We start from the raw sequence: 24,284 nt of genomic DNA, 5'->3' as shown, positions 1-24,284 counted from the left end.
CACTGGAGTGGGGCACAGGAGATCGGGGTTCTGTTCCTGGCTCTGCTTCTGGGTGACCATGGGCATGTCACTTCCCTCTATGTGCCTCAACTTCCCCATCTTTAAAATGGGGGTATGATACTGAGCTCCTTTGTCAAGCGCTCGGAGATCTACAGATGAGACGCGCTATGTAGAGCTGGGTATTGTGGGTGTACGCTCACTACTGCAAGGGCACCACCTGGGCCCTCTGTGGCAGGGGCTGGGATGCTCTCTCACCACGCTACCCCCGTGGACTTTTCACAGCTGCAGCTCGTGCTGCGTGGGCATCTCACTGTCAGCTCTGAGGGCACCGTCACGGAGCACTTGGGACCTGCTGCTCGTTCTGCTGCTGTCGTGCAGCCCGAGGGGGATGCAGAGACTGTGACCTTTGATTGCACCAGGATCAGCGTGCTCAGCTGTGCGAGGGGCTTACATTTCCCCCCTGAATCGATTCCGGCTTTCCTTGGTAAAACCATTTTAATTAAAAATGGAATATTGAGGCAGTTTAAATCCTTAAGCTGCTTTTAAGACAGAAAGAAGCATCCCCTCCCCCCCCACCCCAGTAAGTGAACCAGCTGCAAGCAGAGGCCTAAGAAGAGATTACATCCTTGTGGGGGAGCGGAACGAGAGGCTCGCAAGAGTGTGCGGCACGTGGGTTCCCTGAACAAGCCTCCAGGGCCACAAGCTCCCCCCAACCCCCCCCCACTTTCCCTTGGCACCGGGATGCTAATGCCAGCATGGTGCTGTCAATGCACATGACATCCAGCATGCAAGATCCCATAGCCCAGCCCATAGGTGGGTGTGATCATTCCCATTTTACAGATGGGGACACTGAGGCACAGAGCATTCTTATTAGCAACCTGCACCTCAAGTCACACAGCCATCCAGGCGCACGGCTGGGACTAGACACAGGTCTCCTGACTCCCCGGCTAGTGCTTGGAGCCCAGGAAAGTCTGGGGTTATTTGGATATGTCCCCATGTTGAGCTGGAGGAGACATACCTGCAGTAGGAGCTAGCATGCTACAAATATAGTGGGTGTGCAAGAGTTGGGAGGGGCTAGCTGCCCTGAGTACAATCCTGAGCCACCATTCACACCTCCAGCTGGAAGTGTGGACGTACCCTAGGACTGAGCAGTTGCTGCCTGTCATGATGTGTGTGTTCTTCTTTGCATTAAAGCAGCTTTCATTTAACAGTCACACAGCAATCTGGCCTCCTGGCAGCCACGGCCCGCCACACTCCACTCGCCGCAGGCTGCTTCCCACGACACCGCACATCCCTACATAACAAGACACCTGCTCTGTGCACCGCGTGGGCCTTAGCTGGCTCTCTGCACAGGGCTGTGCCTCACCGCACGGCCAGCAGCCCGGAAGACCGACACGAGGAAGGCTATGCACACCGCAGAGTCTGATCAACCACTTTCCCCAGGCTTGGAGGATCTTTTCAATTCAGCCCCTCTCCTCTTGCAGACATGAACGGTCACCCCAAGGAACAAACCCAAACTCCCCATCTCCCCCTCACAAACAAAGCCAATCAAGCGGGATTGGATCCTGGTCATTAGGCCATTTGCAAAGCCACTTAGTCTTCGGTTGCAGAGAGCAAGCTGTCTCCGGGCCACAGCCGACCTGTTCTCTTCCATCATGTTTTCGCAAAGGGGGTGAACGGGCTCCGCTGAACTGTGACTTCAAACTATCCAGCCCCTAAGGTGAGGAGGGGCGGCACCCCCTAAGGTTCAGAGCCCCGGCACCTCTGGGCTCGCTGCATCTGTTACGAATGTAAAAATATTGCTTGAGCCCTGGCACTGCTTTCCTTACAAGGAGGCAGCAGTCGTAACCCAGTGCTGTCTGTGTCAGAAGAAAGAGAGAGGCTGCATCCCAGCGCCCGGGCTGTTTGGAAAGGCTAAAGTTTATATAACGGGGTTTGCCTGGGGACTCACTTGTCAAAAGGCAACTGTCTCTCAACATCCCCTCACCCTCCAAATTGGAACAGGCTCAGTCCGTCACCCTCCAACCCCACACCTGGCCCAGACCTCTTCTACCAGGGGCATAGCTACAGTGGGGCTGTTGCACCAGGGCCCACAAGGTTATGGGGGCCCAATCAGAGTGGGCACTGGATGAGAGCAGGGCCTGTTGGCCCCCAGTGGCAGGGGTGGCTGGGATGGGGGGGCCCTTCCGTCCAGGGCAACCCTGGGCACGAGCAGCCAGCACGGATGTATGGAGAAGGTGTGGGGGGAAATAGCAGCACCAGGGAATGCGCGAGGGGTGGGGGCAGAGATGGAAGATGTGGCCCCTCAGAGGTGGAGGGAAGCCAGGAAGGGGCCAAGGTGTGGGAGATCTGGATTGCGGCTGTGGGGGAACCAGGCCACAGCGGAGGGTCCAGAGATGTACAGCAGACTGGACTGGGGCTGTGGGGAAGCTCAAAGGGAGTGGATTTCGTAATGGGGAAGGGGGTCCCTAAATTATTTTTGTACCAGGGCCCTCTGGGGCCTTGGCAGGCCACTGTCTTCTACTGACACTGTAAGCTCCAAGGCAGGGCCGCCAGGACACTGACTTCAGCTGGAGTGCGGGGGGTGCTCAGACATCTGGAAACCAGAGCCCGCGGTGTCTCCCTTGCTTGTGGAGTACCTCGTGCTACAAGCAAACCCTGAGCCCTAATTACCCACCATTCAGATAATGCAGAGTAACATTTTCAAGATTTAGGAGCATTTAGGAGTCCAAGTGCTTGTCTACACTGGCAAGTTGTTTCAGATTAAGACAGTGTGTGCATTAAAACGGCAATAGCTCTTCCTGAATACCTCCGTGTGTAGACACACTTATTCCTGCTCAGCTTAATCCACTTCCAACTAGGTCCTGATCTGCATCTTTATACACCTAAATACCTTTAAAAATGTGGCCCTTAGGCACTTTTGAAAATGGGACTTAGGATCCTAAGTCTCTTAGATGCTTTTGGAAATGTGGCCTCCTTGCCTACATTCTAAATTGCATCAGTTTAACTAAAAGTGTTATTTCAAACTAGTATAAAACCCTGGATGGACACCCTCAATGTCGTTTACACTTGGCTTATGTCCACTGTGATGAACTCCATTTTGAATGAATCGAAATGGATACAAGCCAGGTTTAAATCACATTAAGCGTCCACACAAGGTTTTGAACTGGATTAACTAAATCAGTTTAAAATCATATCTTCCAGTTAAATCCATGCAACTTTGTGTTTAGGCCAGGCCCAAAGCACCTCTTAGGGTTTGTCTCCACGCAGAAGTTGCATGGCTTTAACGAGATGATGTAATTAAAGCACACTCCTAGTGTGGACTAATTATGCTGGTGTAAAGGCGCTTATAGCAGATGTTTCATAGCTGCCTCGAATTTAAGGCCAGAAGGGACCAACAGAGCAGAGCACAGCCCATCACATGTCATGTTGAGTCCAATGACGGCAGTTAATCCAACGCGTTTTAGTCCCCAGGAGACCACACTGTTACACGACTCAGGCAGAGAACAGGAGGGACCGAGGTGCACCAATGCCCCTGCAATGGCAGGGAATTGATTAGGTGAGACATGCCCAGATGATCCCAGCAGGAAATCCACTCCCATGCAGAGGAAGGCAAAACCCCCCAAGGTCCCGTAATCGATACTGGTATAGGACACCTTTATATCCGTATAACCCATCCGCAGAGGGGCGTACCGATAAAATTACATTGATAAAAAAAAAAATAACCTCCCTCCCTGTCATGGTTCTACTGGCACAAAAACCTGTGTATTAAACTGCAGGGAGAGCGAACATACAGGGGCTTGCATCAGTTTGCAAACCAGGCCAGGCTCTAAGCTCTTCAGGCCCAGCGCACTACAGAAATAATAACTAAATCGTAAAGAGGATTATCAGGGAGGACTAGCCCTTGGTCATTCCCACCCATCCCCTCTTTTGCACCTTCACCACTTACACAGCAGCCAGGAGTGGGTCTCGTCATTCCGAGACCAGGAGTCAGATGGCTTCTGCGCCGTGAAAGACACGCCCGCCATCCTTTAAGCAGGAAGAGATGCCAGGCAAGCAGCTTTGCAGACAAGTCCTCTTCCCGGGAGTCCCACCTGGAGCCCCTCCAATGGGGCTCCCTGGGGTGGTTGTGCTTTGCTGGGAGGCCACCCTAATCGCCGGGGGAGGGAGTGAATGTGAAGAGGCCGAGCAGGGTCAGGAAGGATAGGGAGCGACAGCACGTGCCAGAGTGATGAGGGCAGGGGGAAGCCACATGGATTGAGCTGTGCCTCTGGGACTGATGTGGGTTATTTTTCCATGTCAGCAAGGCGGGTGAGGGCAGTGGCTGCCGCGTAACAAGCTCTGCTGTATCTTTAAGCCAACTCTGTCTCCGACACCTGGGCTCTGGTCTGGGTGTGCTGGGCTTCTGGGAAGGGCAGCAAACACTGTCACCCATAGTGTTTGCACACGTGGATTCAGGCTCACAGCAGGCGTATGAGGCAGATAACTGCTGCTATTCCCATTGTACAGGGAAAACAGAGGTGACTTGCCCAAGGACACCTAGTATTGCCAGTAGCAGAGCTGCGAATAGAACCCAGGAGTCCTGATTCCACCTCCCCTCCAAGGCCAGGAACAGCACCCAGGGGTCTTGACTCCCTGTCACCTGCTCTAACCACTAGACCCTCAAAATGCTTTTCCAGTTTTCTGAGGATCAGCAAAATGGTCCAGGAAAGGTACCAGTGTATAAAGTTAAGCCACTTCAAGTTACTAAAGAGGAATCATTACGTTTAAAATCCCCCGCAGTCTCAGTCAGTTGCCAGTAATTTTTAGATATAGTTCACAACATCTCCTAACCACTGGACAGCGAAATCCACTATTGCTTAAGCCACCATGGCACAACCCTGCAATTTCATCTTTGATGCAGGTTAATTCCCACTCTGAGCAATCAAACACATTTTATTACTTTTTGACTTTCTTGTCCTGGGGGATCAAGTGTCATTTCTGATTCTTTGCCCCAAATCCCCCTTTTCAGCTGTGTACACAAAGGTGTGTATTTATGCCTCCCATTGTACAGATGGTTGCGCAGTGAGTCAGTGGCAGAGCTAGGAACAGAACCCAGGCATCCTGAATCTATCGCCACCCGTGCAAAGTCTGAATCCAAAACCAGACTTCGATGTGTCTCATCCAGCTGCCGTTCAAGGTGAACGTTCTGCATGGCTACTTTAGAGCCCAAATCCTGCATTTAGTATAATCATTCAAAAATAATCAGCTCGAAGTTTAAGAGATGCTCAGTTTTGCGTGTCAATGTACACGCAAGAGCCTCTTACCCTTTGTGTTTTCCAATAACATTATCAGTGGCAGTGGCAGGATTTAGACAAATTAGCTACCCCCAGTCAGTCTGTATCGCTGACCCAGTCTCTGAGCTTCCAGAAGAGTCATCTTCTACTTCTACTTAAAGCTCTGAATAAATATCTGTAATCAACCTTGACTGTGAATGGAGATATAATTGTGTTTGTTTTACAGATGACTGGAAAATGTGTAACGACGGAATTTGTTGAAAAAAGACTGGATTTGCTTCTAATGCGAGTGTACACTTTATCTAGGGTGACCAGATATCCCGATTTTATAGGGACAGTCCCGATTTTTGGGTCTTTTTCTTATATAGGCTTCTATTACCAACCGCCCCCCGTCCCGATTTTTCACATTTGCTGTCTGGTCATCCTAACTTTATCCAATATAATCGTTTATGGAGAAGGAGCCAAAGACTATAGGCTGAGTTTTGGCCTGGCTATTGTGAGATGCTCCTGGGTCCAGGGCATTCCAGGGCCATCCTACCAGTGCAGAGGGCTCCCCTGGCTGGTGTGCTGCGGGCTCTATGCACACCCTGCTCTCAGCCCCTAGCTGAGGGACTGGATTGGGGGTTGTGACTGGACCAGTGTACTGCCCTGCAGCTGCTCTATTTCCCAGGGGCCAAGGGAAACAAAGCATAAATAAGAGCAGCCTTGAGGCTGCTCTAACTTATTCCCAGGGCCTCCATAACCCCAGAATACAGTGAGCACAAAGATGGCTGAAAGCCATCCCTGCCCCAAGAGCAGGTCCAAAATAACTGCAAATCAGGCCTCATACATGAAGGGATGGCCACACCTCCAGCCTGGTTGGCCCCCCTCCCCTTTGTTAGGTCCTTCCCATCTAACATGCAAGCAAAGCACTCTATTCACCCCAGTCATGCACAGATGTAATTGAAGAGATTCCCTGCACCTTTTCTCACCTGGGGGCACCTCTGGGTTTGTTATGTTGTACTCAATGCTGATCGAGAATACAGCTGCAATTGCTCATCTTACATCACTGAGATGTAGATATTTTAATTTTATACTTATATGACACAGAAAGCAGGATAAAAATCCACATTTTCCCCACCAATAATCAAACCAACATATATGGGATTTAAGACCCCAGTCCTGCAAGTCACATCAGGTAGACCCGGGACCCAGTCAGATCAGATTTCAGACTCAGGGCCTATCTTTTGTTCTTCACTGCAATATCCTTCAGCAATTAATTTTTACAGGGAATAAACTATTATCTCACTCCCTAGTTGGCCATTTTTTGTTCAATCCAGTCTGTCTTTAGAACTGATTTGTGCAATATTCTAAAGCCCTCCTCCCCTGCGCCTGATAAATATCACTTGTCTGTGCTCATTTGTCTGATAATGGCCTTGAAACCCCGCTTTATGGATTCGCCCCCACCCCTCCTTTAACCTGAGTGCTGTGATTCACTGTTTGATTAGAAGAAACTATTGGCTACAAATCAGTCTGCGGAAGGCGTTCTGCTCGGTCACTTTCAATGCACCAGAGGCAGCATGGTACTAAGTGACAAATGCACATGGAGAATGGTTTTCTATCACCTCTGATTACACACAGTACTTGGCGTTTCAAGTTGTGAAAGGAAAAAAAAAAGAGAGCGAAGCGAAGGACTGACAAGTACAGACGGGGGGAGGGGTTTTGGGAGGGAACAAAATTAATTTGATTGAAATCTGGATGTTTCAATTGCACCCACTTTTGAATAGCCCCCCCTCCCCCGTTGCTATTTCTCTCTAGTGGCTGCACTGGTATGTGCAGGCGAGGAGGTGACAAAGCCGGCTCAGCGCCCCGGATTTGCCGTGGCGGAGTGGGCCGAAGAAAGCTTCCATTGCTAGATAAATAAAATGTCCTTGATTGTAAGTTCTTTGGGGGTAGAGGCAGATTTTTGGTTCTGTGTCCATGCAGCCCACTGTGCAACGGCTGGGAGCTCCTCGGTGCTGTCACAACACAAAGAAACACATCATGGTAAAATAAAAACAAAGGCTGGAGCAGGCTATCAATATCCCACTCTTACAAAGGCCGGTGTTACAAATGCTTTAATGAAATCAAAGGACACTATCGGAAGGCTCTCAGATACTGCAGAGTTGAGTGTGATATAAGGACAGTCACAGAACACAACAGATCTTCTTAGTTGTGCTATTGTTTCAAAGCAGCGATACGCAGATCTCAGAGATTCAGGAGCCAAACCAGCCATCAGCGTTACCCCAAAGAGCCACAGGAGTGTGAATTCAGTGTTTCATTGTCTATCGTACGATATATTCGTGTTTAAACAGGATGGCAGGGGAAATATTTAGTTTATATACAATTCTATACACACACAATTCTCACAGCAAAATGACCAAGCATTATTATTTTATCACCTACAATTGGTTAATAACATAGTGCAAGCATCCTGATGGGTTAATAACTTAGCTTCGTTAGTCATTAAATCACACAGCATTTTATTATCATATGCTGCAAAGAGCGGCAGGAGGCACTGGCCGCTCGCGAGCCGCAGTCTGCATATCCCTGGTTTATAGGAACAGAACCATTTCCCCTGCACTCAGCTCAGCAGACCTGGGTCTGCTGCGCACTCCAGCGAGCAGCTCAAGTGAGAACGACCCAGGTACAACTGGGAGGATTGTACATCCACTTTGCGCTGGGGGGAACAACTGTGTGCGTGAGGGGCAGCCTGATGGAGGACTGGGCCCTGGAGCTGGCTTGTTGGGCCAAATCCTGAGACGGTGCTGAGCCCAGGCAACAACTCCCACGGACTCCGCTGAGAGCGGTAGCTTCTCAACACATGGTCCGGGCTCTTTTCCCCTCCTCTCTCATCCCTGATGAGTTGTCGCCAAACCTCTCTATCTGCCCCCCTGCAGAAGGCAGAACACGTGTTTGGGGGGAATTAACCCCTTGACTGCCACTTCGGCAACCCACCTCTGTATGCCTGAGTCCTCTCGTCATCCATAAAACCCCCTGAGAATACCCCTTGCCAGTGCACAGTTGATGTCAAGACTCTGCATCAGTCCTGCTCCCAGCTCCTCGTATGGGGGCTGTGTTGGGAATATGTATGGAGTGCAAAGCCCTACAGATGTTCTCTGCTTCCCACAGGGGCCCCCGGGAAACAACATAAGTTACAGCAGCCCTGAGACTGCTCTAATTTACACCAGGGCCTGTATGTTGCAAGAATACAGGAAACACAAAAGTATCTGAAAGCCCCCGTAATCTCCCAACTCTACCTTCCAAGCACAGGAATGGAGTAACTGGGAATTGACTCCCAGTCTTTGACAAGAAGGGTAACTGACTCATGGAATGGAATCTCCATTGCGGCCAGCTACAGCCTTGTCTGTTATTATGATCCTTGAAGAGCCCTTGGAACTTAATGCAGATGGATTTTCAAGTTCAAATATTAGCTTCACATGATCTGCCAGAGCGTAAAACAACCTCCCAAAGTCTATAGAAATGAAATTTAAATTCAGTTCCCTTGGAACTCATTCATCCTGACTGCTGTGCTATTTTTCTCGGACAACGCATTAATAAAATCCACACGTCTGCGGTATTAATATCTGGCGACACAAAGCCAAGAGCTAACAGACACTCCACTTGTTCTTTACCTCTGGTTTTTACTGGCAACCTGGGGCTTTTCCTCTGCCCTGCCAGGGTTTCTCATTAATACAGCATTCAAGCTGGGCAAAAGTTTTCAACCAAAACTTTTTGGGGGCAAAAAATGCAGATTTGGGTCGACTGAAATACATCATGAATTCATGTAGAATTTGCTGAATTGTTTTGGTCAGGAAACAAACAAAATTCTGAAGAAATCAAAATGTTTTGTTTTAATATTTTCAAAAGGGAATGAGTTGATTTGTCAATAAAATTGCCTTCCATTTTACTTTTAGAAAACATTTTAAAAAGCTTAAAATCTACACAAAACATTTAGTTTGACTGGAAACGTTTTTGTTGTTGTTGCTTTTTGCCTGGCTGAAAATTTTTAAAAAGTTCATTTTGGATCATCCTGAAATAATTTGGTGCACTCGATGACCTCCTGAGGTCTCTTCCAATCCTAATCTTCTATGATTTTCCCTCCAATTTTGCCAAACTGCCAGTGAACCGAAAAACCAGCTATTTGCACAGCTCTGTCTAGCAGGGCATCTGATCTGTGCTGCATGATCTGTGCTGCAGTTAAGAGCTTTGTTAGTGTTTCTATTAGAGACTGGGTCCTGTCCTGCTCCCAGGGAAGTCAACGGAATGGAATTTCTACCACAGCGATGGAATGGGGTCAAGCAGGGAAATCCGTCAGGATTTAGGCCCAGCAAAGCACTGAACGTAGCTACCTGCTAAATCAAGAGCAGCTGGAGACAACGGGGGCACTCTGCAAACCCTCATTCACGTGGGGGCAAAACTGATGCCCCATGCACACGGCCAGTGCAAAACCCATGCAACATCGATACCCTATTCTGAAGGCTTAAGTGGGGCTTGAAGGCTGCACGTCTTATACTGGCCCTGTGCATGGGGGAGGGGAGGGGGGGAGTGAATCACACCCATCACCAGTCCAGTGGCGAACTTCCCATTGATTTCAGTAGTGCAGGATTGGGCCTTAAATCAATGGGTTTAGTCACGTGAGTAAAGGCTACTTGTGTGTGTGAAAGACTGCTGGCTCAGGCTCCGGATATTGAAGAGCTATGAGTGCAAAAAAAAAAGGAAAGAAATAGCTGAGCTTTTGTTCCAGTGACACGAAAGTATTTTGTCTGCGGCTGTGCAGAGCGCTGTTGTCTAAGGGCCTGATCCAAAGTCACTGGTGTCAGTGGGTGTTGACGCCAAAGGGTGTTGGATCAGGCCTTAACATAGCCTGGTACCTTTGTGGATGGGCAGGGATATGAACTGAAACCCGACTGAGCTATTTCATTTCCAGTTCTCTACAGATGCCATTCTCAGGTATGTCTACGGTCCCCATGACCACAATATCAGAGCACCTTACAACCTGCCAATGAATTTACCCTCACAGCCCCCCGGGAGGCAGGGCCATGCTAATATCCCCATTTTACATATGGGAAACTGAGGTTGGGGGCGGTTAAGTGATTTGCCCAAGGTCACACAGAGAGTATGTGGCGGAGCAGGGAATTAAATTCAGGTCTTCTAAAGCTGAAGTTAGGTGCCCTAATCAGTTCACAATCCTACCTCAGTTGTTCCTGCCCCTTTCTACTCCTTGCGCATTTCTTGAGCCTCTTGAGCTCTCATAGCTGATAGCTGAGTAAAGCAAACAGATTTAAAAGCTCTTCTGTACTTGTGGCCATGCTAGGGTTCAACAGGTCACAAAGAAGAAAAAAGAATCAGCTTTTAAAAAGAGTCCCTAGTTAAGGATTTACACACACAGGCTCAGTTATGTTTGTTGCACGGATCAGGATAAAAATACAAGGGCTTTAAAACATTCCTAAACTGTTACTGGAACAGCCCTATCGCCAATCTTAACGCATGTTTTAAACCTCTCCAATCTCGCCTCCACTACAAGAAAGAATTTTCTTTGTGCATTTTCAGATTTTTCATTTTTATTTTGGGTTGTTTAATAATGAACGGTAAGCATTGAAAGGGAAACTCACGAAGCAAGCAAGCTAGCTGGTTAAAAATACAAAGATTCCTTCCCGAAAAAGCCCTTGGAGATTGCTCATTGTTTTAATCAAACAACAAAGAAGAATTAATTCCCAAGAGAAGCCACTGGGATGACAGCAAAGTCTGACTTCCACCACCCACTGACAGAAAGTTGTCTTCAATAGACCTGGTCACATTTTCCCTTGGAAGTTTTTTCACCTCGAAATCTTCGGGGGGGGGGGGGGGGATTTTTGAAATATTTTGTTCCAAAATTGTGGGTTTTTCTGACCGTTTTCCAACTGGCAAAAGTTGGACATGTTCATGGAACCAAGTCCAGTTTTCCAACCAGCACTAAGCTGAAGGCTCCTAAATTTGGTCCTGAATTTACCTCGTAGCATCCAGTTATTGTAGATCCAGCCGCGGCCCAAAATCTCTCATTGTTTCTTCCCATGACCCAAATCCCACAATCCTCTGCAAGCACAAAGGACCATGGAATATATGGTGCATCAAGGGATGAATTTTTTGGCCATTTTGTGGCGCATGGACCAAAAACAATAGGTGGAGAGCTACCATTGTGGAGATGTTTCAGAGTAACAGCTGTGTTAGTCTGTATTCGCAAAAAGAAAAGGAGTACTTGTGGCACCTTAGAAACTAACCAATTTATTTGAGCATAAGCTTTCGTGAGCTACAGCTCACTTCATCGGATGCATACTGCAGAAGACATACATTAATGTCTTCTGCAGTTTCCACAGTATGCACCCGATGAAGTGAGCTGTAGCTCACGAAGGCTTATGCTCAAATAAATTGGTTAGTCTCTAAGGTGCCACAAGTCCTCCTTTTCTTTTTGTTGTGGAGATATGAGATATGGTCCATTCTCATAGGATATGTCTACACGGCAATTAAACACCCGCTTCTGGCCCATGTCAGCCGACTTAGGCTTGCAGGGCTTGGGCTGTGGGTCTATAAAATTGCAGTGTAGACATTCAGGCTAGGGCAGGAGCCTAGGCTCTGGGACCCTCTCCCATCGCAGGATTTCGGAGCTCCAGCTCTAGCCTGAGCCCGAATGTCTACACTGCAATTTTATAGCCCCACAGCCCAAGCCCCTTGAGCCTAAGTCAGCTGACCCGGGCCAGCTGCCGGCGTTTTATTGCAGTGTGGAAATACCCAGAGAGTCTCATTTCGTTACACAACCCTAACCATAGCAGAGTTGTCTAAGGGTCTCAGCAAGGGTGACCTGAGCCCTGCTCTGGATTGTAATGGTCTCATCTTGAGAGACCCAGAGTGTTTACTAACCCTACTGAGGCAATGAGGATTGTGGGTGCTCAGCACGTCTCTGGATCAGACCTTGACTATACAGCCTTGGCCCAAGAGACTGGAGCCTTAGTCTGCTCACTTCCCCCATCCGTAGAAAGTTCTGACCCCCAGGTAGATGTACAGGGCTCTGTAAGCACGGAGGGCCTGGTGCTCAGTGGTGTCAGGGATTCATAACCTCCTCTGACATCAGCATGCGAGTGCGTTAGGGAATCAGGCCCTGAGGATTGTTCTTAACCAATGGGAGCTGCAACAGCTAGACACAGCAGGGTACAGTGTTGCCACCCCCAAACATGCAAAAATTGCAAGCCCAGCCCTCCAGCCTCATGTATTTGGCTTACAAATTATGAGGGAAAAAAATCCTCTTTAGGATAATGATGATGTTTATGGTGCATTTATTCTATTTATTTATTTACTTCTGTTGCAGTAGCGTCCAGGAGCCCCATTCATGGACCAGAACCTCCCTGCACTAGGTGCTGTGCAAACACGAACCAGAAAGATGGCCCCAAGATTGTACGTTTGTCTTCTGGGTTCTGAGCCTTTACGTTTCATGTTTACAAGCTTTTCTCTGCAGCCATGAGGGCTAGAAGCTTGTTTTGTTTAAATGGAAGCTGAGATTCTCACTTAATCACCTGACTCCAGGAGCTGGCGCTTTTGGAAAAGTGCCAAATATTGCAAGACTCATGATAAAATCAAGAGAGTCTGCAACACGTATTAAATTAGGGGTAGGTTTTTCGTTTTACCTTTGCATTTCCTGCCTATGCTTCCATCAGACTTTTATGTTATATGGATATCTGCAATGCAAATAACTTACAATCGACTTCTAGAGCTGGTCCAGAAGGCTGAGACCACAGGAGGGCTTCAGCATTCCAGCTCCAAACTCTCCTGAACTTTAAGGGGTACTTCCAATCTGAACCAAGCTCCAGATCTGGGTTTTGCAAATTGCCCATTTCTTTGTAAGGGCCCAAACCAAGGGCCTGCTATTGGTCAGCAGGAGTCTTTCCACTGACTTCAGTGGGATCTGGGTCAGAAAAACTCTGTGTCTACTAACTTACACAATCACACCGGTCTCTCCCATCACTCTGTCTTCTCACCCTCTGCCCCGCCCCCTTCGTTCCATCTGTCTATTGAGTCACCTAGAACCTGATCTAAAGCCCATTGAAGTAAAGGGGAGCCTTTCCATTGACATCAAAGAGTCCTTTGCATATTGAGAGCTCTCTGGGGCAGAGACTATCTATGTTATTGGTTTGCACAGGGCCTAGCATCGCAGAGCCTGAATCCCTGACTACGCGGCCCCCTTATGCGCTACTGCAATGCAAATCAGAAATAATAAGAATAAGTGACCCTAGCTGGAGAAAACTATTGCTCAAAAAGACACATTCTAGGGTTTGAAGCGCAACATTTGGCTTACTTTAAAATCTCATTTTTCTCCAACATAGAGACGAGTCTGGAAAATTCACCCCTGGCCTGGTTTAGCGCAAGTCCCGACATACACATAGCGGGGCACGTGCCCTGCCCATTATGAAAGCACAGGTCCACGTAGGACCGATCAGACGTAAGTCGCATGTCTGTTCACGGAATGAGCTCTCCACATCCGCTGAGTCATTAGCTTTATCGTCCAGACCGACAAGACAGCCAGTTAGCATCAGTTGCGATGGTGGACAAAAGCCCGGTAGGAGTTGGACTGAGACACATCACGCTCATTGCACATCAGCCCCCAAGGCCTGGACAGGAGTAACCACTTTTACAGAACTTCCTTTGCAAAATGGGGCAGATTCAAATCCGAAGCTCTGGTCCTTGTTATCAGTTCCTGAACTATCTGGTGCTTAAGGAAATAGAACGGCCACACTGGGTCAGGACAATGGCCCATCTAACCCAGTATCCCGACTTCTGACAGTGGCCAGTGCCAGACGCTTCAAAGGGAATGAACAGACCAGGGCAATTTCAAATGATCCATCCCTTGTCGTCCAGCCCCAGCATCTGGCAGTCAGAGGCTTAGGGACACCAAGAGCATGGATGGCATCCCTGACTATCTTGGCTAATAGCCATTCATGGACCTATCCTCCATGAACTTATCTAGTTCTTTTTTTAACCCAGTTATAGTTTTGGCCGTCACGACATCTCCTGGCAAGGAGTTCCACAGGTTGACTGTGCGTTGTGTGAAAAAAATACTTCTTTGTGTTTGTTTCAGACCTGCTGCCTGTTAATTTCATTGGGTGACCCCTGGTTCTTGTGGTATGTGAAGGGGTAAATAACACTTCCTCATTCACTTTCTCCACCCCATTCATGATTTTATAGACCTCTCTCATATCCCCCTTTGTCGTCTCTTTTCCATGCTGAACAGTCCCAGTCTTATTAATCTCTCCTCATATAGAAGCTATTCCATGCCCTTAATTATTTTTGTTGCTCTTCTCTGTATCTTTTCCAATTCCAATATATATTTTTTGAGATGGGTGACCAGAACTGCACGCAGTATTCAAGGTGTGGCCATACCATGGATTTATATAGTGGTGTTATGGTATTTACTGTTTTATTATCTATCCCTTTCCTAATGATTTGTGGAAGTGGAAGGAGAAAAAGAGAGCCTGAATGCAGCCATCTTGGTTAACTTAGAGACAAAGCAAGGGGAGAGGGGACTTGTGCAAGTAAGAATGACTGCAAGAGATGCTGGGTTTTTTGTTTTTTTTAAATAAGCAGAATATATACAAAAACCCATGTATAAACAGAAACGAACCATTGATGTATGTAACGGGAGAGTATAAATACTTGTCTTTAAACTGCTTGCTTTTGAAGATCTGCCTAAGGACAGGGGACCCCCTGTCCGACCGCAGTCTTCCCTTGCAATTGCTCGTAATAATGTGTCTCTGACTTGTTGCTGACAAACGCGGAGTGAGGACTTGTTTTCTTCCACAGGTTCCCGACATTCTGTTAGCTTTTTTGACTGCTGCTGCACACTGAGTGGACGTTTTCAGAGAACTATCCACAATGACTCCAAGATCTCTTTCTTAAGTGGTTGCAGCTCATTTAGACCCCATCATTTTGTATGTATAGTTGGGATTATGTTTTCCAGTGTGCATTACATTGCATTTATCAACAATGAATTTAATCCTGCATTTTGTTGCCCCGTCACCCAGTTTTGTGAGATCCCTTTGTCACTCTTCGCAGTCAGCTTTGGACTTAACTAACTTGAGTAATTTTGTATCGTCTGCAAACTTTGCCACCTCCCTGTTTACCCCTTTTCATAGAAAGGAGGCACTGCTCCGCCTGGTGAATCGTGGTAGAGCTCATTTCTTGATATGCCTAAATCACTCCTGGGCCAGAAGAAGGGGTGAGAGGGGGAATAATCTGAACATAAATCAAGAGCCATTGAAGCAACTCTACCCTTTACAGGATCAGGCGCCGGAGAAGGAAAGGCCCAGTCCTATAAACCCTAAACCGAACTGCCCCATCACCTACCAGATATAATCCTGGTTCTGGGGTTGGTTTGCATGACCTAATGAAAACAATTCGCCCCTCTCTCCCATCCATTGGGAGACCCTCTCCACATTTCACTCCAGGCTCTTGATCTGCCCATCACGTGCACTTGAGCCCCAACTCCAAGAGGCACCGTTATGAGCAAGAAACGCAAAGCCCACACACGCGATGAATCAAATCCCGATAACCTCAAACCGTTACCTTCCCAGTTCCAGGCCCATGGTGTAGAAGTCCTCCAGGGCAGTGTTGCGGTGGGACCCGTCAATCCAGTACTCCGCTCCGGGTTCGGAGGTAGGCATGTTTAGGGGCCGCAGAAAGGAATTTCCTGCTGGACGCGGGACAGAGATTGGAATATTGCCGTGACTTCCCACCCTCCCCACCTATTCCAGTGTCAAACATGCAGATGGACTAAAAAGCAGTTCTCAGGATTCTCTGGTGGAATAAAATTATATCCGCAAATCTCTGTCCTGACAGACCTGCACACTGGGCTTAGTCAGATTGATTCAGATTGATTCCTCCCTCCTGTGGTTTTCATGATGCCTCTGCACACCCCTTATTTTTTCTGCCCCTCCATGTCTTTTCAATGCCAAAAGCTGATTTTCATAGACTCTGCCAGCAACGCTCCCTCCATGCACATAAGGAGAGACAGCAAATAGTCCTGCACATTGAGGATGGTCACTTCAGGAGATTTGTGTCTTGGTATTTTTCTCAGGAGATGGCAGAAATCAAGACATCAGTGGTGTCCTCTATTTCTGGAACATGCTTCCTTCTGCCGGTGGCTTGCATCATCCTGAATCCTTTCAGCTAGTTGCTCTTTGTAACTTGATTAATATTCATTTTGATTTCATTACTGAACATAACCGCAGAGAAGGAATCGCTGCATATTGAAGCATCTGTCCCTGATTCAATGTTTGCTCTTTAAAGTTCCAAACATTTTGGGTTAGTTGGCAAGAAAGACACCCCCGCCTCTGATTGCACCTTCACTTCTGTTCTACTACGGTTCTGCTTCTTTGACCCAGTACTCAAGGCCCATGTTGCAAATTGCCCCAAACTGCCTGGGCCATCCCAGAGCAACTCCCAGATTTGCAATCTTGGAAGATTTCCAATATGTGCTGATCCGCTGATATTTGCAGCTAGTGATCCCAGCCCTCTTGGCTATGGAAAATCCCAGGATTTCACGTTTCAGATTCCTCCCTCGTCCGCAAAGGGAAGGCTAGGGAGACGCAGGCAGTTTTGCATCTGTGCAAGCAATTCAGCACGGCATTCAAAAATCAGCACATGGGTTTCTCTCTTGCTGTGTCATTCTTGTGGGGCTCGAGGAAGGCATAACACCACGCCCGGCAGCTGCAGCATACAAGTGACCTTTATGAGAAACACCAACGATTTCTAGCCCCTCCTTTCTAAGTGGTTCTCCTGTGCCACCAAATGGCTCTTTGCTCTCACTGCAATCTCCTGCCCAGCACAAAAAACCCTGCCTGACAGCTGGTTCCTTAAATAACCCCAGTCATTTTACCCAGTGCCTTCATATTAATAGTATATATCATAGGAACAAATAGAGACATCCCCACCTCCAAGATCTGAGCCCCATGATGAGTTTACGGAGGCTGGGGGAAAGGAAGGATTCTTATGCCACATTTACAGATAATACCTAGCTCTGATTCAGCACTTTTCATCAATCTTTTGCTCTTTATGCAACCAAATAATATGTAGAAACCACACAACCACACAGGCACAGTCCCAATAACCATGTTCACTAGCTACACATCCGTGGTCTAGCTGCATACACATACGGCTGCTCAGGCTGGTTTGTAAAGCACAGAACACAGTGGGCACCACAAGAGGGCTCACACACTATTTAAAGGGGGATTTCTAATTCCTCTACACTGTAAAAACTGAGGTTCAGGGAGCTTAAGGGTGAGTTTTGCAAAAGCACTCAGGATTAATCAACCTCTGCACCCGCTGAAGTCAGTGATAAAAGCCTCATTGGTTGCAATGGGAGGAGAGCTAGGCCTTCTGAAAGCCCCCAGCCCCCATGAGCTGTCCCAGGGTCTCAAGATGTGGCGGAGCCAGGAATTAAACAAAGATCTGTAGCTACCTGCATGGAACTTGGAGAGAGGAGCCCAGGTTGCAGGAGGGAAGTGTTTGGAAGAGGTACCAAGAGGCCAGTCTGTGTGCACAGGGCTAGCATGCTAGCTGCAGTGTTTCAGCAAATAGTCCTCTTACTAAACAGCCAGCTGAGTTGCCAAGCATGGAGTCCTTTTATGTTCTGACCGCGCAGGCCGTGCCTCAAACAAGATCAAATACATCCTTGGCTGGTGCCCTAAGCACAAAACTGTCCTTCCAATCCAGTCCCAACCCCACCCAGCTGGGCTGTGACTTTCACCCAGCCAATAGCCAAGCACCCTTAGGATGGGCAGGCTTGGCTTGTAAATGGGTCCTGGGCTTAGCCGGAGGGCGACGGAGACTTTAAGGCCTGATGCTGAGGGGAGCTGAGCCCCTTGACTTTCAGATGCTCAGCAAATCTTGGATCCAGGCCAAATTTATCCATCAACACACTGAGTTCTCCAGAAGAAGTGTCCACATAGAGGGAGCACGGGTTCTAGTGATTAGAGCACTGGCTTGGATGTCAAGGAATCTGGGTTCTATGCCTGACTCTGACATCTACTTGCTCTGTGACCTCAGGCAAGTTACAGTGCCTCTCTGTGCCTCAGTTTCCCCACCTGCAATAGGCTAATAACACCTCCCTGTCTCACAGGGGTGTTGTGGGGATCTGCAATCTATGTGGGGGATGGGCGCTGGAGAAGTGAAAGATGATCACCTAATGGTGCTCATGGCTGTGAGGACGACTGTCGCAAGGGCACTGGGAATGGAGCTGAGATTAAACCAATTCAGCAATTTGGCCCTGCCTTATAACCTGAGGCTAGACACCTAAATGTCCCATGGGGAGTGAGGGAGCCCCAGATCCTCTGAGACATTTAACCTGAGACCAGACAAAGCCCTGTGTAGGGAGGGAGGGGACAGACTGTGTGACAGATCTTTACCTTCTCTAATGTCAGTGATTCAGGGCTAGATCAGCTATGTGGGATCCTCTCCCCTGGGGAAACCGTGGAGCAGCCAGACCAGATTCCAGTTTAGATCTCACCTCTCCTGCAGCACACAAGCTGGGTGGGATCCCAGCCCCGTGCACCACACAGCTGGTAAGCAGGATGAGCCCTAGGATTCCCTTGAGCACTAGGCCGGAGTGCTAGATAACTCACTCTTGGCACAGCTTAGAACTAAGTGTCTGCTCATTTAAGGGCCTGGGTAGTGCAGGCTTTTGCTGCCTTTGGCAAGCCACGCGAAAGGGGAGAACAAGCTGTTTCTCTCGTGCGGAGCATTACGAAGCGCTGCTGAGCGCATTTCCCTGGTGTGCTTGTCCTAGGGGTGGCACAGCTCCCCCTTCTGCTCTGGTGTGGCACTACCCGTGTTCCCTGCCTCAGTTTCCTTCCCTGAGGGGGGTCTCCTCAGCTTTCCCCACAAAGCGATTCCCAGCAATTTCCCCAGCTTTCCCCAGCTTTCCAGCGATTCTCCTCAGCTTTCCCCACACAGGTCAGCGCTGGAGATGTGGTTGGCCTCCCAGCCAAGTTGCAAACAAACTTAACCCCTTCCAGGGTTACAAATATCCAACTAAAGAGTCATGGCAAACAAAAAGATTCTTCCCCCCTTCATGGGCTTCTTCTCAGCCACCCTCTGGGCTCCATTATCAGGCCCTGTCTGAGCTACTTTTGAGTCTTTCCTCTGCTCGGGTCTAGAGCGCTCAGCCCCCTGGCTGGTTCCCTTGGAGAACAGCTCTCAGCCCCTACTGGGCTCTGTTCCTTGCAGCCTTCCCTGGTCCGGTATAGGGCACTGGCCCCCTGGCTGGTTCTCCTGGACTTCCCAGCTCCCTGCAGACCTGTCCCTGGCTCAGGACCTTTCACGGGAGCCTACCGCTGCCCTGTGGTTCCATGCGCCCCAAATTGCTCTCTCTGAGCCCTTGTATGAGGCTCAGGTGTCCACTGAGCTATCACCTAGCCCCTCCCCTTAGTCCCACCCCCTCAGGCTGGAAAGCAGCTCATTAATTATTATGGCACAGGTGGGGCTGGTCCCATCTCCCCTGAAAGGGGTTTCATAGAATCATAGAATCATAGACTATCAGGGTTGGAAGGGACCTCAGGAGGTCATCTAGTCCAACCCCCTGCTCAAAGCAGGGCCAATCCCCAATTTTTGCCCCAGATCCCTAAATGTCCCCCTCAAGGATTGAACTCACAACTCTGGGTTTAGCAGGCCAGTGCTCAAACCTGTCACCCTGTGATAGTGCTGCATTGAGCCCCAGGAAAGGGGTGGTGCCTGGTAAACTAGAGGGACAAAGCTGGAACTCCTTCTGTGTGGAAGCAGGGTTGTTTGGCTGTAGTGTCTGGCTGTTTCCCGCACTAATTGTTTGTTAATGTTTGTGGTTCCATTTATCCTGACAGCCCCATGCCCCCTGGGCCCACCTGCCCACCCTACACAGCCAGAGACAGATAGGAAGGGTTTTGATTTGTGCTTTTGCCTTCCAGTTCTTAAGGATGGAAAATAATGCCTGGCAGTTCCTGCGTGGGGTGAGAAGTGGGTTCACTAACACTGAAGCATGAATCTTCCCAAGCCTAGCTACAGCCTCAGCCTCTGCCTCTGCCTCATGCATGGCCGTTAGCCATGCACACGGTAAGGTCAGTGATTCTGATCCAGTGCCGAGCAGAAAGGAGTGAACCAAATTCCGTCCCCCCAAGGCAGCAGACCATGGGCCAGATCCTCTGTAGCTCCAATGACTACACCCACTGACATCAGCTGAGGGGTTTGGCCCTGTAACTTCAGATTGGCCAGCTGTCACTAGAGTGGAATTTCCGTTTGGAGTTTGCCTCTGTTCATGCAATCGGGTTGCACTAGGTACATTCCTCTTCCAGGAGAGAGAGTGCTTTAGGAAAAGGCAAATCTGGATTAGCCCAGAGGAGACGCTGCAACATGAGAATGCCCCAGTGGAAAACTCTCCCCTCCTGCTGCGGGGTCCACTTCCTTGGTGACCTTCCTTAGCCATCAAGGACTATCTGGAGTCTCCTTTCGAGCTTGCCAGTGCTATTCTTAGCCTGCCCATGGGGCTCAGTGCAGAGCAACATGGATGTGGTCCTAAGGGGAAATGCACTGCAGTGAGCGGACCAGCACTGCACACCTCTTCAGTGCTGCCTAGGCCTTGTGCTAGCCCCTTTCCACAGGGGCGAATTTCCCGCTGCCTGGGTTTAACGTGCACCATGACCCAAGACCTGGTGTCCCAGGAAACTTGGGCCTGGGCCCATGTGGCAGTGAGAAGCTCTGATCCCAAAGGCCGCCGTGGACCCTAATCCTTTCCCTGGCATCCCCCTGCATCTTTGGTGTCTGGGGAAAGGAAGGCGTCTATCTGCAGCATATGTTGCTTGAAGACAAAGATGCTTCCTTCATGACCTATTTTCCCAGTTACCTGGGCTAAGCAACGTTTCGGCTGATCCCGCTCCTGGGCGCTCACACAGCAAGGGCGCGCACTGGTCGAGGCTCTCTCTGCTTTTCTGAAATGCACGAAGTGGAGGCTGCCCGGGGGGTCATCCCTTTGCTGGGGGATGTCCCAGATATCTTCCAGCATTACAGGGCGTTCAACCCAGTCAACAGCCCCGCTCAGCCTGCAGCTCGGATGGTCACCACGAGTCAGTCACGGGGTTAGCCCTGGTGTCAGGAATTCTGGATTCTGGCTGCCTACAGGGATGTCTACACTACGACCACTTCACACAACTACGGTGCTGCAGCTGTGCCCACAGAAGGGGCCTTTCCTTTCCTGTAGTTCACCCACCGTCTTGAGAGACAGTAGCTAGGTCGAAAGCAGAATTCTTCCATCCACCCTGCAGTTTCTACACTGGTGGTTAGTCAGGGGCAGATTTCCAATTAGGTCACAGTAGGCACAGACCTAGGGGCGTCCTAGGGGCACCTAAAACTTAAAAGTGGGTTAAAAGTTTCATTTTTTCTGGAAAACACGAAGGTCAGCTGCAGTCAGGGGCGGGGGGGGGTGTGCTGAAGATGCTGTGCCTAGTGGCATGTAAGGTGTAAATCCAGCTCCGGGGTTTGGTCCACTTTACTGTGTATCTCAGGACTGGTGAATTTTTCCCATGCTTGAGTGATGTAGTTAGATTGATCTAAGCTTTAGGTGTAGAGCAGGCCTAAGATATACCACATCCAGAATGCCTTTCATCTGTCTGTCTATCTATCCATCCCCATACACACCCATCTATCTACCTAACAGGATCTGCATTCAGATGGGACAGGTGAAATATGTCTCCCCCTGAGTGTTGAAATGCATTTGGAGGATGGAGATAACCTGAACTGGTTATACCCCACCTAGAACAGAGTCTCAGCAATGCCCTGAGGAACAGAAGAACCCAGACTGGACTCCAGCTCCAGCAGGGACTCTGGTGAAGAAGTTTTGGGGGTCAGGTTTGGTGTGGAGGTGGTTGGCTGGTGTTTAGTGGCCTGTGATGTACAGGAGGTCAGACTTGGGAGTCCCTTCTGGCCTTAAACGCCATGACTATGACTCCAAGGAGTCAGAAGTCCAAGGGGCAAGGGAACCTCCCGGAGCAATTTCTTCAGGCTCTCTTCCCAGGTTTTTTCTAGGCTCTCATACTGAGCAATGCCTCCCAGAGCTTCCCCTGAAGATCCAGTTCCTGCCCTTGGCTGAGTTCTCAATCCACGGCAACCCTTAATTCAGGGCTACCGCCAGTTGGCTCCCTGCAGTGTTTCACTTCCCAGGCTTGCAGAGGTTAAGACCACCAAGCGCTGGACACCACAGATCTTTCAAGAATGAAAGTCTTTCACCTTTCCCAGTATTCTTAAAGAATCACAATGTTGACTTTTATTATCGGGCCCCTTTTGCCTGCTGCTCTTATTTGGTGTTGCAGCAAAAATGTGGATACTTTATGGCCTCTATGTTTTTCCTAGCGATCCCACCCCCTTTCCACTGTGCACTGTTTGCACTCCCACAGGAGAGGATCAGCTGTTTCCTGGACCGAGCCCATCCCACATTATCCAGGTCCGTGTTAGGTTCTTAGACACAAATCTCTATTTAAGCCACAATGGCCAGTCACAATTCTAAACAGGGCCGCATCACTCTGTCTCTCCGGGCATTCTCAACTCTTGGGCATATTTCATGGAAGCTCAGCCCTTTCTGCTCCGTGTGTTCTCTCTTTAGACTCACCCCCCAGGGCTGACTCCTCATTAATCGCCCCTCCGGGTGCAACGGGGTGTGCTAATTGGCCTCTCTGTCCCACATTAACCATTTCACAACCCCCACCATGCAGACACCACTTGAAGCCCAATTTGGGGTGATCTAAGCGGTGCCTCGGCTTTGCCCGAGCTCTCTGCACAGGAGTGAATTCCACCCTACACCAGGGCTTTGCCCACCTCATCATACAGAACTCACAGCAGGGCAGTGTCCATCCTGGGTCAAACGTCAACCCTGTGGAACAGAGAATGCGAGACCCTCCCTCTGCTGAGCTAGAAAACGTCCCTAAACCAGATGGATGCAAGGCCTGATTTCTCAAGTCCACCATCAACATGTCTCTAGATCTTAAAAGGGGCATGAAATAAGCTCCCTCTGTCTTGTGGGTCAGAAAACAGCCAAGCGGCAAGCACCTTTGCCAGTTTAAATCTTCTGTAATGCCATCCCAGGGAGGCAATCTGATTAGCAGAGCATATTTGCAGTGGATACAGTTTTAATTAAACAGTACATTGTTTGCCCTCACCCCCTTGCCTCCAACGAGGGTTAGCTGCTGGCATCTTCAATCTCAGACAGATGGCTACTGCTGAGATATTACAACCTACTGCCATCTGCACAGAACTGACATAGCCAGCCACGAGCCAGGCCCTGCCAATGTGTTCACTAAACACCGCGCATTAATGCGATCGGCCTGGCAGCTGCGGATGAGGGAGGACCGCTGGCAGCTGAGGTGGAGAGAGAGGCTGCCTTGGCCACTGGACCTCCAGAACTCCTGAGAGGTTCCTCTGTTGATGGGCCAGAGCTGTTACGAACGATAGAGTCTCACGCCTGAGCTGGTCCAAACATAACCCCAATGAAAGCACCAATAAACACCTGCTCAACACCATGAAAAGGGGTGAAATTTGTCCCATCCCCCCTCCCCTGTGTGCCCAGGCCTAGGCCCCATGGTTGGGGCTCCCAGAATCCTTTGCTTCGACATTAAACATGCCAGGGGCTTTTCTACAGGAAGGGTTCTGGACCCTGCTATCAGCTGTGGGGCTGAATTAGTGTCTGTGTAAAGACACAATGCTGGTGTCTCTGGGATCAGACCAGTAACCAGCCCTGGTACTGATCAGCTGTCGGGTGTAATGTACAATATTTCTGCACATTCCCCACCCTGGCTCTCTTGTTATCTAACTATCTCAGAGCTGCTTTTTGATGCCTGGTGGGCTGGAGCATTGTTATCTGCAGCACCCTGGTCCATTTCCTTCAGCACCGGGCGTACCGGGGGTCTGCGGCATCTCCATCCTCTCCCATGGAGTCTGCTGGGTACCAGA

The 24,284-nt window shown here is 49.2% G+C and overlaps 1 protein-coding gene across 1 annotated transcript in view; it reads right to left on the bottom strand.

Annotated features, from left to right (window-relative positions):
* The window catches only part of LOC140903299 (calcium/calmodulin-dependent protein kinase type IV-like), a 45,074-nt gene extending 28,011 nt beyond the window's left edge, over window positions 1-17,063 (bottom strand). The window contains exon 1 of the mRNA XM_073324370.1: window positions 15,885-17,063. Within this exon, the coding sequence (XP_073180471.1) occupies window positions 15,885-15,982 (98 nt within the window). The 5' untranslated portion in view covers window positions 15,983-17,063. The remainder of the gene's footprint in view (window positions 1-15,884) is intronic.
* Between the last annotated feature and the right edge of the window lie 7,221 nt (window positions 17,064-24,284).

Source organism: Lepidochelys kempii, chromosome 25 (assembly GCF_965140265.1).
Source record: "Lepidochelys kempii isolate rLepKem1 chromosome 25, rLepKem1.hap2, whole genome shotgun sequence".
In the NCBI taxonomy this organism is placed as follows: Eukaryota; Metazoa; Chordata; order Testudines; family Cheloniidae; genus Lepidochelys; species Lepidochelys kempii.
Note: the sequence above shows the minus strand (reverse complement) of the source record. Positions and strands in the feature narration are given on the sequence as shown.